Raw genomic sequence first — 14,784 nt, 5'->3', positions numbered from 1 at the left:
TGACTTTAGTTGTAGCTAGCTGCCTGTTTTTGAAACATCATTCCTTTTCATGTAGTTAACCTGCCCTGGTTGCATTTAAGTTATGTTCCAGAGAGCGCTTCAGTTAGCTCTTCTTTCAAATTCAGTCTGTGAGTAGAGCAAAACCGGTTAATGCGACTTTTTGCTCGGAAAAAAAAAAAAAGGTGGGAAAGAGCACCAGGCTCTTGTCCGAAAGATCTCAATCTGTTCTTTTGTTCGCAGCTGAGGAAAAGCAGAGGCCCGAATCTTAAATCCTGAGATGCACTTTCTTAATTACAGCTCCCTCACGAACGGGGGCTGCCTCCGGGCGGGAGGCACCACCTTCCCCCGCGCTGCGGCCCGCCGGGGCGGGGAGAGCGCACAGCTGTGCCGCGGCTGCCGCCGGGGGAGGGGGTCGGGGCGGGGGGGACCGCCCGGCCCGGCCCGGCCCGACCCCACCAGCCGGCGGGGGCACGGCACCTGCGGCGGAGGAGGGGCGGCGGGAGCCCTGCGGGCCGCCACGTCGTCCGGCGGCTGCGTACGCGGCGGTGGGCGGGGCGCGGCGGCGCGGCCGGGCTGGCGGGTCGGGAAGATGGCGGCCGGTATCCGGGAGAAGCAGACAGGTAAGCGGCTTCCCGCCGTCTCCGTCGCGCGGCGGCGCAGCTGCCTTCCCCGGGGCTCCGGGGAGGGAGGGACCGAGGTCAGCCTCACGCTGCGGCCGGGGGCTCCTGCCTGCCGTCCCGCCCCCGTCCTTTCCCCCGGCGGGGCCCCGGAGCGGGACGTGGGCGTCTGCGAGCCCCTTCGCCTCCCCCGGGGGATTCGCGCCCTCTCACCCGGCTTGGGTCTCCCGGCAATGGGACGGCGGCCTTCCTCCTCCTCCTCCTCCTCCTCCTCAGCTGCCTCTGCAGCGGCGGGCCTGGGGCTCCGGGGGCCTCTGGCCGCTGCTCTTGCCGAGGGGGCCCGGCCCGGCCCGGCTGTGGGGCACAGGGCCGGGTGTGTGCTCTGCCCGGCGGCGGCGGGCCCGGGCCCCCAGGAAGGGGCTTGCCTGGGCCCGGGGCTTGAGCGGTGCCCTTCTCCCGTGGCCGTGGGGAGCGGGTTGTGCTTTCCCTCCGTTTCAGCTTCCTTTCTACCCCTGGCAAGGATCAATGGGAAGTATCGTTTAATGCTGTGAAAATAAAGCTGCTGTTGTGGTGCTCCTGTTAAGACAATATAGAGGTCTTGGAGCGCATGCTGACCCTCAAGAAATTGAGAATGCGAGATTAACGACTACAAGTAATTACGTAGGAGGTTTTCTGTGGGTAGAGGGCTAGTTATTCAGTCTCTCCTTTCTTCTCTGGCTTGATGTTGTTTTGTGGAGCGTTGAACCACCCATTTGAACACACTCCTAAAGCATAGAGCATGCCAACTCCATAGTCCTCTACTTCCCTTGCTTGCCAAAGTTTTTGTCAAGTAGTTTTGAGCTGTAATCTTGTAACCTTCTCCTTGACAACTGCAGTATCTTTCTGGTGGTATAGAGGATTCTGGGTGCATTTGTTTAACATGAAATGTCTAAAATCATCTGCTGAAAAATCTTAGTCTGAGTCTCTGTGTGGGCCTTAAATATTTACTAGTATTCTCCATCTTCTTTTTGTACCAGAAGTCTACTTTCCGTAATCTCGTTCTTGTGGCTATCTACCATTAATAGTGCTGTTTGATGTTCCTTTGCAATCCTTTACTTTTTTTCTCTTTGCTACCTTTCTGATAGAGCTCACTGTCTTTGACATATTCCATACAGCTTTATTCTTTCCTATTGTGCTTCATCTTGTTACTTGATTATTTCAGTCAACCTTTAGCACTGAACCCATGTTGTCTTCCACTGGGGAGGTCATTTGCAAGGAGGTAGATTGAATAATTGAAAGATACTCAGAAAAAGGAAAAGATTTATTATCATTTAGTATTTGTATTACCATGTATGTGCACCATCTGTTGTGACCTTTATCCTGGTTCATAACCAGTCAAAGCATATTGTTGTGCAAGCACAGTAAAAACCTGATCCTTGCCCCAGAGAGTATTCAGCCTAAAAGTAAATGAAATGGTGATATAAATACCAAAAAGAAACCCAGAGACATGCTGAATGTTTGTCATGATTGTCATAGCACATCACTAGTCTGATTGGTGTCTTCCTTTAGTAGAGAGCTTATGCCGAGTTTTAATTTAAATGGTGCACTCTACAAAGCAGCTGCTTCAGATCCAATAGTACCAAAACACGTAACCGTGCAGCTTTATAGAAAATTGTTCATATGGCTGAAATGTATGGAAGGTGTCACTGGCAGTGAGGGAGTGAAGTCTCCAGGAGCGGTCTGTAATCAGCTTTCAGCATTGTTCTGTGGTGTTTAAGAAAAAAAAAAAAAGGAGGAAAAAAGTGTTAAGCAAGTGGAAGACTGGATTCCAGGGAGGCCCAGCACTCACTGCTAGCTTTCTTCCTCCCATGGTCAAGTTTCACTTCTGGTAATGTGATTTGAAAAGGCAGCACACAGAAGGAGGAAGCAGGGACAGACTGCGAAGGAGAACTGTTAGAAACATTGTCTGGGCATGGATGGATGGTGTTAGGAAAGCCAAAGTTCAACTGGAGTTGAGACTTGCAGCGGGTGTCAAAAGCAATGAGAAGAGTTTCTGCTGCGACATTAGTAGTGAAAATACGAATAAGGAAAAATGTTGGATCATTGCTAAATGGAGCCAGTCATTTAGTGGTGATGGGACACAGGTAAGGCTGAGGTACCCAATGCCTTCTTTGCCTCTGTCTTCACCAACAAATTCTTGCAGGCCTTTGTGTCACTTTGGAGTCAGTCATGGAGTGAATCTTCTTGGAAAATATTTTCCATCATTACGTGAAGGAGAAGGCAAGCATGAATTTATGTATGGTAAATCACGCCTGACCAGCCTGATTGCCTTCAGTGATAAAATGACTGGATTTGTAGGCAACAGGGGAGCAGAGTATGTAATTTACTTTGACTTTAGCAAGGCTTTTGGCATTGTATTCTTGTATCCAAGTGAGGATGGTATGGGCTGGAGGGATGGACAAATAGATAAGTAAAAAAATGGTTGGATGGTCAAGCTCAGAGGGTTGCAATTAATCAGACACACTATAACCTGGAGGCTGGTAACAACTGGAGCACCACATGGGTCTATCCTGTCACCTGTCCTGTTTAAAATCTCTATCAGTGATGTTGAGGAAGCGTCAAAGTGCACTCTCATTAAGTGTGCAGGTGACAGCGAACTAGGGGAATCAGTTCATGTACTCGAGAGCAGAGCTGCCACTCAGAGGGACTTAGATGGGCAAGAGGAATGGGCCAACAGGGATCTCTTGAAATTCAGCAACGGCAAATATAAACTCCTGCACCTGCAAAGGAAGAACCCCTTGCAATGTACAGGCAACAGTGCAGGGGACTGGCAGACTGAAGAGCAGCTCTGCCAAAAAGGCCTGCGAGGGCTCCCAGTAGACAGCAAGCTGAACGTGAGCCCACAGTGTGCCCCCGCATAGCAGCATCCCGGGCCATATTCACAGGAGCACAGCCAGTAGATCAAGGGGAGTGATTATCAGGAGACCACATCTAGATACCATGCCCAGTTTGTGGCTACCAGTACAGGAAATGTGTTCATGTTGGAGGGAGTTCAGCAAAGGACCACCAAGATGGTCAGGGGCTGAAGCACTGTGAGGTGAGGCTGCAGGACTAGGGCTTGTTCTGCTCGGAGAAAAGGAGGCTCCAAGGGGGACCTAACAGCAGCTCTGCAGTAGCTATGGAGGGGGCATTGAGAAGATGGAGCCAGGCTCCTTGTGGTGGTGTGTAGCAGGAGGGTGAGGGACAACAGATATACGTTGAAACAAGGTGTTCAAACTGGTTATAAGGAAAAACTTTTTCACCTCAAGGATGGTCAGTGCCACACGTTGCGCAGTGTGGTTGTGGCATCTCCATCCCTGGAGACCTGACTGGATAGAGCCCTGAGCAGCCTGGCCTGGACTCACAGCTGACCGTGCCTGAGCAGGAGGTTGGACTAGAGATCTCCCGCGGTCCTTTCCAGCCTGAGCTGTCCTATGATACTGTAAACCCCAGGGAACAGCACTGAGTATGCTCACAAGCTTCCTTCAGCTGAAGAGCCGGAAGTTAACCGTTTCTGCTGCTTTCCGTTTATGAGCAAAGTGGTATACCTTGCTTTGATTTCTGGAAGTTTTTCCGCTTTGCAAAGCTTTGTGATGATTTTGTTTATGAGTTTGAAGAGAATAGCCACTAACTTCTATTGATGCAAATAGGCTTTTGCTGCTAGTCAAAGATGAGAGAACAGCACATAGTGTATTGTTTAATCAGATAAATGAGGAAGGACTCCTTACTTAATAGATTTATAAGTTAGAGGTAGGTGAAGGAATCTGCTTTGCTTTCTGTGTTGAATGTGAAATTAAATGAAAGCTCATTCCTGTTTCAAAGCGTTTTTCTGCTGCAAATTAGGGGTGGGTTTTGTACCCCTTAAAGCAGCAATTTCTTCCTGTGAGTTCTAAAAACGTTTCAAAATGTGTGTCAGTTTTAGTCAGGTGAAAAGGTATTTTTTGCTTGTGTGTATGCTGTTGTTCCTGTGGGGTAGGAAAAGCAGATCAGAGGAATAAAACAAACTAGTTCCTGCTGTACAGAATGCCCCTTCAGGAACATACTGGAATTATTTTTAAGGCAAACTGCAATAGAATATAGTCCATATAACTAAGGAGAGAGAGTCTTTCTTCATGTTTTAGGACTTGCTTCTTTTCCTTTTGCAGCATCTTCCAGAGCCCATAAATTCTAGCTGAAGTGTGCCACTTGTCAGTCAAAGCTGCATAAAAATAATGAAAATGTGACTTGTTGTATTTATATTTTATGATGGTTTTCCTCTCAAATGAAATGTATAATAAAACCCTGGTAATGTGTTTAATCTCTGTTGTTGAAGTATAAAGAGAGCAAAGCATTATTCTGCTTTATTTTCCAGTGGCTTTGAAACGTATGCTGAACTTCAATGTTCCTCCTGTTAAAAACAGCACAGGAGAACCAGTATGGAAGGTAAGAACTATTTGAACAGGAATAGGAGAATTTTAGAGTGTTCAAAAAAGTTCAGATTTTCAAATGGTAACTAACTCGAATATCTTCTCAACTTGTGCAAAATATTTTTTCCTGTGTGGTATGAATATACAGAATTGAATATCAGAATTGCTGAGAAAAATACGTATCTGAGATATTGGCTCGTTGAAGACCCAGTGACTAATTGTTTAAGCAATATTTTAATAAGCAACTGGGGAGGACATTTTTTAAATATACTTGGATCTCATTGATACCTGTTGGCAGAAACTTACATGATACCTTACAGGTGAACTCACAAAGTCAGAAAGAAGTCCATAGAAAGGGAAGAGCTATTGATAGCCTTAAATTTAGGACAACTGAGCTCAAGGCTACCTTTATTAGCTTTAAAAAGTAAGTAATTTGTGAGAAGTTTTTGCTGCTACAAAGCATATATTATGTCTCTTCATCTATTCAGTTGTCTTTTTTTTTTTTGCCATTTCCTTTTTTATCCTCTTTGCTTCTCCTTTTATTTCCTCCCAAATGCACTCAGAGAAATTCTGTACTTACCATAACAAATTTCTGACAGCAGATTCCTGTTTGACTGACACTTTTCAAGAGATGGAAGTGATGAATTTATTTTCCTTTATCACTGAGTTTCTTTTTTTTTTTTTTTTTTTTAAATTAGTAAGCACAAATGGAAGTCCATGACAAATGAATGATGAATTATAAATTGGTAAATGTTTAGCACTTTTCAGGTTAGGACAGTAGTTCCTTAAACCTGAATTCCTGTATACACTGTATCCTGTATTCTACTGTATCCACTTTTTACACCACTTTGTAAAAAGATGTGTATCTATTTCAGGTTCTCATTTATGACAGATTTGGACAAGATATAATCTCACCTTTACTGTCAGTGAAAGAGCTGAGAGATATGGGGATCACTTTGCATCTGTAAGTAAAAAAAAAGCAGTTTGGTTGGGGTTTTTTTCCTAAAAAGAACTTTATTTAATATTCCCCCAAAATCACAAACAAAACATTGAAAATCATTTGATTAATAACTACTAAAATAAAGATTATACCCTGAGTTGTTTCTAAAATCAGGTGTTATTACTCAGAATCGGGGAGTGGAAAGGTCATTCCAAACACTGTTCAGTAGGATTTCTTACTAAGTAGAGGAGGCCCCTGCTCAAAAATAAGAATTATCCAATAGGTGTTTTGGGGAGAATCTGTCTGTACAATTCCCTTTGTATTCATATATCTTAAAATTTTTTTGGCACAAGCTGTTTCATGGGACTGTGCATATTGTCTGTCTCTTTTGCACATAGATTTTAATTGTCTCTTGTCAAAGATACTATTTTAAGAGATTTCCATTTCTCTTTCTCCAGATTACATTTATTTAGTTCAGTGTCGTTCCTTAGCTGTGGTAATAGTCACGGAGGATCTTTGAAGATACTTTTTTTTTTCTCTTTTCAGAAGTTTGTTAACTTTTACTAAGCGAAGGCTAGAAATGGAAAAACAGTTTAACATGTTGACGTATCAGCAGAAATGTGAGAGAAACATGTAAGCACCTTGCCTGTCTTTATTGTAATGAGCAGGAAAGGCAAGTTTAATAGTATGAGATAGGCAGCGTTTTTTGTTATCATGTCAACAATTAATAATTGGTATATGAACTTCATGGATGCAGTATTTTACCTTCCTCTGAATGGATTAATCTATTTTTTAAGATTTGCAAAGCCTTTTCTCAAGCTTTGAGTAAACTTCTGAGACCTCTGTTAATATATTCAGCCAAAAATTATACAAATACGATTTTGCTATTTTTTCATGTTTTGTTCTTGCTAAAATCTGGCTAAATATAGGGAGAAGTTGTAGGAAATTGAATGTGTCTGTATAAATAAATAATTTCTTTAATTTTTATAATTTTACATAAATCAGAGGAGGAACGCATTAGAGATCTACTTTTGATTCCTTTCAGGCTTTTGCATTCAGATCGGGATGCTATTCCAGATGTTCCAGCTGTTTACTTTGTAATGCCAACAGAAGAAAATATTGACAGAATGTGCCAGGTGACTTGCATGCTTAATGTTTCAAATGAGTGGACACAACAGAGGTAGTGTGTGTGAAGCATTCACCAGAGTGTGACCATTCTGTATTGTGCATGTCTGAACACCTTTGCTTGCATTTTTTCTGTATTAGCACATACTAGTCATAAAAACGTTACCCAACATTTTTACACACAAAACTTCAGTTTCCCAGGAAGTCAAAGGGTAAATATGTCTCTGTGTTTCGGGGAGAGAATTCAGGGAGTGAAAAGACAAGAGGCAGTGGGCACAAATGGAAATACAGGCAATTCCATTTAAACATAAGAAAAAGCTATTTTAATGAGGGTGGCTGAATGCTGGAACAGATTACCTGGAGAGTTTGTGGAGTCTCCATCCTTGGAGATGTTAAAAATTCATCTGGACACAATCTTGAGCCATCTGTTCTCTTTGACTCTGCTTTGAGTGGGGAGGGGGTTGGACTAGGCTAACCTCAGTTTTTCACATTCTCTGGCAGGAATTGATGGAAGGTTGACATCAGAGCAAAGGGTACTTTTGGTCAGTGGTAAGGTATGGAGTAGTAGTTGCTATCTGGTAGCTTAAATTTCATTTCCTGGTTTTGGCAGTTCTGTGTTAGGTTAATTATATCTAGTAATGTAGTCAAAACACTGCGTACAGGGCTGTATGAACAGACAGCTAAGCACTTTCAAAAGTTTAGTTTGTGATGTTCCAATTATCTACAGTCATAGTAGAATTAAGAATGTTTTTTAATTAGTCAGAAATATATTAGTACATATCCAGGAAAAATGTTGTGATTTTCCTACCTTTTAGGATCTTCGAAACCAGCTTTATGAATCTTATTATTTAAACTTTATTTCTGCCATTTCGAGAAGTAAACTGGAAGATATTGCAAATGCTGCCATAGGTGCTAATGCAGTAACTCAAGTGGCTAAGGTAAGAAAATCCCCCAGTCTCTTATGTTAAGAGTTACTACTGTTACAGTTGTTATTGCATTCTTACGTGGCCACTTCAGTGCCATACACAGCTTTTCTGACTGAATCATTTAGCTAGATTCAATCTCAGGCATAGATTTACTTGGGGGGAGAAGGAAATTTACAGTCATCTCAGTAATGCAGCTTAATACTATACTTCAACTTAGTCAAAAGTCCAAGCACTGCGAGACCTTTGTGCTAAATGGTAAGACGGGAAATACAGTGGTTTCAGAGTATTCCTAATCTCATAAGCTCAATAAGTGCATCCAGTGCATATATAAGGGGGTGGGGATTTTAGCTCCTAAATACACAAGAAGTGCAGTATGAGTGCAGTTGTCATTTTAACTAGGAAGTGTACTGTAGAGGTGGATGTTTCTTACATACACACTATTATTCAGTACACTCCTATACCTTTATGATTTAAAGGCAGGTTATCAGGTATGTACCCTCTTATTTTTGTTGAATGCATGTACCAAAACCTGCAAATTTTTAACTAATTTTTTTCATATATATGTAAATACATTCACTTTTTCTCACTCTTGTTAGGGAGTACTACTGGTATGAGAGAAAGAAGCTGTTGTGAAATGAAATGAAAACTACTAGTATTGTTTAAGCCTTAGGTCTTCAGCAGGAGTAAATTGGTGTAGCACTGTGAACTAACTTTCTTAAATCTATTTTTCTGTTGTGATGTCCCATTAAGAGTTTATGCTATAAAGAGGTTTATTTTTTTTCCTGAATGTACAGGTATGTTACAGAAAAATTGGAATTCATGAGCTATATTCTCTCTTTGTGTAAAAAGTGCCCTCTTTTCTCTCTCCTGCCTGAGTGCTCAGCACTGCTCATGTTGTAGTCCTTCATATTAATAAAAAATAAACCTGTAGTATTATAATGTCCTCCATATGTGTTTTTTTCATTGATGATTGGCTACTAAAAATTTGTCCACAGAATACTTCCAAGTTGGACTGTTTTCTTTTAGCACTTTACAGGTGCTCTAATTTTTTGTGTTATCACTCAATCCTTACACAGGCTTTTTAATTCATACATTATATCTTGCATTTCTTTCTTTTAATATGTAGCTCTGTAAAAGATTCAAAAAGAAGTAGCAATAAATCACAGAGGTTTTTTTATGCTTCATTCTGCACTGCTCTGACCATTATTCCTTGATTTCTAGGTGTTCGATCAATATCTTAATTTTATTACTTTAGAAGATGACATGTTCGTATTGTGTAACCAAAACAAAGAACTTGTTTCATATCGTGGTAAGTAAAATTTGTATAAAAATTATACTGGAACGTCTAAAGTTGAAATTTACTTTTGAAGTTTGATGATTTTATTTTGCTTTGATCTGCTTGGAATTCAGGATAATCTGTTAGATGTGTAGTTTAAATTCATGAAGGAAGCAGTTCTTAGATACTAATTTCAGCATCTTGACTACACAGATACTGTAATATTGAAAAATAATCATGTATTTTTAAATAACAAATTTAGTAAAGCAAAACTGCAGTATAGACATTTATGGATAGTAGGGGGTTTTATACATGGAATAATACAGGAAAAATTTCATATTTTTTACACATGTAGGTAGACACTGGGTGGCTGCTGTGTTTACACACCACTATTTAGTCATAATTGTTTCTGCAGTTCTTAAGGAATTAAGTATTTTGTTTCTGTGTGAATGGTCAGTTGGAAAGTTACTGTAAGGAATGTAAAGCAAGAAAGATGACTAACTGATAGAGTTTCTTGTATCTTCTAGATAGTGAGCAGTCAGTACCTGCTTTTCTTATGCAAGACATGAAAACATGGGGCTGTGCAAGGGGAAATGGTTAGGATCAGGGGCTGGAGTAGCACAGGGAATAATCTGGGAAAGGGCATTCTAGAAAATAAGAAATGCTGATTGCTTCTGCAAGCATGTGAGCCAAGCATGTCAGCTTCTCTGTAAAGTCTCAGAGTTGCAAGTGAAGTCAGCCACGTGGAACTCTTTTTATTTTTATTGGGACTTCTGTTGGACCTGTTATGGAACCTAGCAGGAAAACCAAGTGGCTGCCTTAGGTCAATTACCTCTACAGCTATGGTGCTACAGCAGCTCAAGTCAATATATATACTAGTTGTCATAATTGTCCACGTGGTTTTCCTCCCTCCTTTGATCTGATTTCTGTGCTTCCCTGACCCATTCAATATGCTAAATCAACAGAGAATGTCACTCTACCTCTCCTACTCCTCTCACTCAAATGGCTATTACAGGGTGGGTTGTCTTGTTGCCCCGCTGTAGTTTGCCTCATCTTCTCCTCCTTTTACATCAGAACCAGTAATCTTGGAGCTGCAGAGTGTTTGTTCATTTGACTCACTCCATAGGAAATACCAGCTTATTTGTGTGATCTACAAATCCAATCCAAGGGAAGCAGCACAAGTGTGTAAGTCAGAGGCAAGATAGCCCTGTTTTAGCAGCAGCTCCTCATTACTTTAGTGTAGTCACAGCGACTACGTGCAGTGTCACACAGTTAATTCCTAATTTATTTGGATGCACAGAACACTAACTAGTGACCAGGTGGAGATGAGAAGTCTCCATATGCCTAACATTTAGCACTGAGATTTTTCTCCTCATTTGCCCTATTTCCAAAGTCAGTACCTTTCTTTGAAACTGGATGCATAATACTGAGTTCTGTCTCACACTGGGGATTGATTCCATTGTCAGAATGAAGGGCATTTTTTTTTCAAAAGCAGACTTTTTTTTTTTCTAAAACTTGCTGTTAAGAGTTTTAGTAATAATTGTTTTGTGATGTGTTTGTGTGTATGTAAAGATACTTGACTGGCTCTCATAAGATTCCTGCTAGCTAACAAGGAATTTGAATTAAAATGACTGAAACCATTTTGCACCCGTCAGTTTCTATGTTGGTTTTTTTCCTCTCTTGGGCCCCTGAAATTTGCCACATGACATGTGGTTTCACACTATGTTTAAACCAATCTAGAAGTGGGCTGTTTCCAAAAGCTGATCGAACAGAAATCTAATCTCCCATAGAGAGTGATTAGTTTTCCATTAGAGCACTGAGCCAATCCATCTTACTGTGTGAGTTCTAGATCTGACACAGGCAGGCAGTAGGAGTACAGGGGCAAAGAAGAAGTGGTCTTTTGCCTTTGGAGAGTAACACTAGCAGGAAACTGCCAGTTTGTGTATAGTTTCATAATCTACATAAGTCAGTGTAAGTCTGATGGTGATGAAAGACTGCTGCTATTCTTGCAGCAGCACTGCCATGTATGGCCACACATGTAGCTGAATGAGTGAACCAAGAACAAATATAACAAAAAAGGTTAATTTTCAGTTTCCTGATTTCCTGGCTGTATGACTGCGTTTACAGAGAGGTAATGTCAGGACAAATAAGCATGATAACATTCTTCAATTATGTAAAAGGCTTTCACAGACAGAACAGTGATAAGACATTCTCTTGGTCCATGTAGTAATGGACAAGAAGTGATGAGCTTAAATTGCAACAAAAAAGTTTCTGAACAGATACTAGAAGCACTTTCTAACATTAAAGATAGTGAAATACTAGAATAGATTACCTATAAACATTATGGCATTTTCATGACTGGGAGGCTTTGGGAATTGGTTTAGACACAGAAATAACAAGGTTTAACTCATCTTTGGGCAAGAGGACTGACTAGATAATTCCCCAGGCTCCCTCTGGTTCTGTTTTTCTATGACTCTGTAGAAGGAAGAGTAAATGGGTAATATTGGTATAAAGTCGATCTTCCTGGCATCCTGTTTGATGCTATTTGAATGCTTCTTTACCAAATTTGGATCAATTTTGTAAAACAGCAAGAAAACATAGGAGACCTAAGCTTACTTTTCTGTAATAGATGCAGTCCCCATAAGCTTGTTACAGTGGAGAGAAAGGAATATATAGAAAACATGATAGAACATCTTACTGAAAGATTATTAATGAAGTTTCTCAAAGGTTGACCTAAGGAGCAGTAATATTGAATGTTTGTGTTGAGTGCTATGGTACAAAAAAAGGAGTGTGCTCATAAAATGTGCATGTTACACAAAATTAGAAGGCACTGACAGTATGCAGATTACTGGAACATCATAAATGAGTACCTTAAACATAATAAAAGGGGGGGAATTAAATTTTAAAATTGAGAAAAGCAAGGGAGTAAAAATAAGATTATTTCCCCCTGTAAACTGGGAGACCATTAGTTGGAGATAACTGCGGAATGATAGCCCCAGTTAATTTCAAAGCTTTGTCATTACAGAAGAATACAGATATTGGGAACAGTCTGCCTTTCTTGGTGCTGATATTTCAGAAACTTGAACTCAGAATTTAAAAATGCTAATGGGGGTGCTTCTGTTGCTGCTGTTATCCTAGCAGCCTAGTAAAAAGTTGGACTTACTAAGTATAGCTGCTGGTAGAAATTGCTAATATAATCCATCTCTAAAGTTCTTAGAGGACAAAAGCTGGGGAAAAAAAGCACCTTTAAAGTTAGAGAATGATTATGGCTGTCCATGCACAAATTTGGGATGGAAGGCTTATTAATGTTCAGAGCTTTGAAGTTCATTTTTTAAGAAATAATATAAGACAAGTAATTATGTGAGAAATTTTTTAAAGTAAAATAAAACAAACAAGGATGGGATCTATGGCATGAGTCCTGAGACAGTGCTTGACTTGAGACCTGTGATAAGACTAGGTTTGATGTTTCCTGTTTGCCATTATATTCTTGTCAGTGTTAATTATTTAATGGAAGTGTTGCTATATGTGTCTTGTTCTGATCTAAATATGTGAAAGAAATCTTTCTAACTGTAGTGTGAAATGTTTTAGAACTGGGGAATTATCCCTAACCTAGAGACTGACAGTAAATTTATTTTTTTTTAAAAAAAAAGGGGAAAAAGGAAAAGGAATCTCCATTACAAGAGATTTAGAATCTTTAAATATGGATATCTGCATACTGTAATTCTCTTTAAATTACACAAGTAATTCTTGAGGATTTTATATCTGAAAAATGGTTTCCAAGTGGATGGCCATTTTTGTTTCATAATGTGGTTTCATAGGAGGTTTGTAATAATGTCATACTAACACAATCCAGAAGTTACAGTATACATTGTCAGAGATAATTGGAAAAGATTGTGTAGTGTTTGATCTTATACAGTGAGCAATAATTAAGTTCTCCCGTTCTTTTTCTCAAAAAAAGGGTGGGGTGGGAATGGATGTGCTAAGAGGGGCATTTCATGATTTGACCTCTTCTGCAACAAAAGCTGTTGGATATTAACAGCCATTAGGTAAGAATAGGATCGCTTTCTCAGTATTAAAGTGGCATAAACTTTCTTTAACCCTATTCTTAACTCTTTTCCACGCTGTTTTAGCCATTAACCGACCAGATATAACAGACACAGAAATGGAAACTATAATGGATACTATTGTTGATAGTCTCTTCTGTTTTTTTGTTACACTTGGTAAGTGTTCAAATTCTAGCATATTTTCTGTATGCTTTCCTTGTAGAGAAGATCCATATTCAATGAGATACCTAGAAGTTTAGGGTCTTCATATAGCAAATTAAAGGCAGAATTAGATCTGTGACAGAAATCTTAATAGTTCGCTGGATGGGTTAATGATCTTGCTCAAATCATTGCTGTACATCACTGCAAAAGACAATAAAGGCTGTCCTATGTGGGAGTTGAGTCTTAGTCTTCAGTATCAATGGGAGAAGAATAGTGAAATGCAAAGGTTTGGATTCACTGTTTTTAGAAAATCCTAGTTTGCAATGAAGATCAATAGTGCTTTGAGTTTGGATTTGTAGCTCTCAAAAACACACAAACCCTGCAAAGATCTAACTGAAATAACTCAAGAATTAGGAAGATATATGAAATTTACTTATTTTACAGTGAGTTTTCTTGATTCTTATTAGCTCATACATTTTTCATAGTGATGACATTTAATCTAAGTTCTCACTGAAGTCAGTCAGTCTGAGATAGCATTGCTACAAGGGGAGCTGGGGATCGCTATGGGACAGTCTGTTCAAGAGAGATTCCCTTGGACCTATTGAGTTCTTTCACGTGTTAGTTTGATACAAATTAATTCTCTTTTACTCAGTCACTTAAACTCTATGGTATTGGCATTTTCATATTTATATAGATAAGTGAGAAACTGTAGCTAAAGATTTTGAAACCTGAAAGCCAATGGAAAATGTGCTTTTGAAAATAACATTACCCTGCAGTGAGTTGTAACTGGTATATTGTGGTGGTAGTGGTGTTATAACACTTATTATTATTGTTTTCAAGGGACTTACAACCTTTTGAAACTAACTTTTAATGCTTCTATACGAGATTGTTTGTCCCCTTCACAGTACATTAGCTATCTTTCTAGTGTACACTATATTTCTCATAAATTCCTGTGTGAGGTATTCATTTTTGTGAAATGTTATTTAATATTCTATATAGTATTTTCGTTTTATAGATGAAGACTGCAGGAGACAAATTTAATATAAGTTTGTATTGTCCACTTGAAAAATTTAATCTCAGAATGTTACTTAAAAATTTGTTTCATGAAAAGTACACTAATTTATAATCTGAAAATTATAATGCAAGTAGAAGTCAATATATCTTTTATTAGGAGCTATTCCTATAATCAGATGCTCAAGAGGAACTGCAGCTGAAATGGTGGCAGTGGTAAGAAACTATTTTCTAAACAAGTATCATTGTTTTAAAACTTT

The 14,784-nt window shown here is 39.7% G+C and overlaps 1 protein-coding gene across 1 annotated transcript in view; it reads left to right on the top strand.

The window, feature by feature from the left end:
- Window positions 1–490: 490 nt before the first annotated feature.
- SCFD1 (sec1 family domain containing 1) overlaps window positions 491–14,784 on the top strand; it is a 53,517-nt gene continuing 39,223 nt past the window's right edge. The window contains exons 1-8 of the mRNA XM_075030348.1: window positions 491–620; window positions 4,987–5,057; window positions 5,917–6,005; window positions 7,027–7,117; window positions 7,922–8,044; window positions 9,254–9,341; window positions 13,439–13,528; window positions 14,685–14,740. Coding sequence (XP_074886449.1) covers window positions 590–620; window positions 4,987–5,057; window positions 5,917–6,005; window positions 7,027–7,117; window positions 7,922–8,044; window positions 9,254–9,341; window positions 13,439–13,528; window positions 14,685–14,740 — 639 coding nt within the window. The 5' untranslated portion in view covers window positions 491–589. The remainder of the gene's footprint in view (window positions 621–4,986; window positions 5,058–5,916; window positions 6,006–7,026; window positions 7,118–7,921; window positions 8,045–9,253; window positions 9,342–13,438; window positions 13,529–14,684; window positions 14,741–14,784) is intronic.

The sequence above is a fragment of the Buteo buteo genome, chromosome 6, assembly GCF_964188355.1.
Source record: "Buteo buteo chromosome 6, bButBut1.hap1.1, whole genome shotgun sequence".
NCBI lineage: Eukaryota > Metazoa > Chordata > Aves > Accipitriformes > Accipitridae > Buteo > Buteo buteo.
The sequence above is the reverse complement of the archived record's forward strand: the minus strand, read 5'-3'. Positions and strand labels throughout refer to the sequence as shown.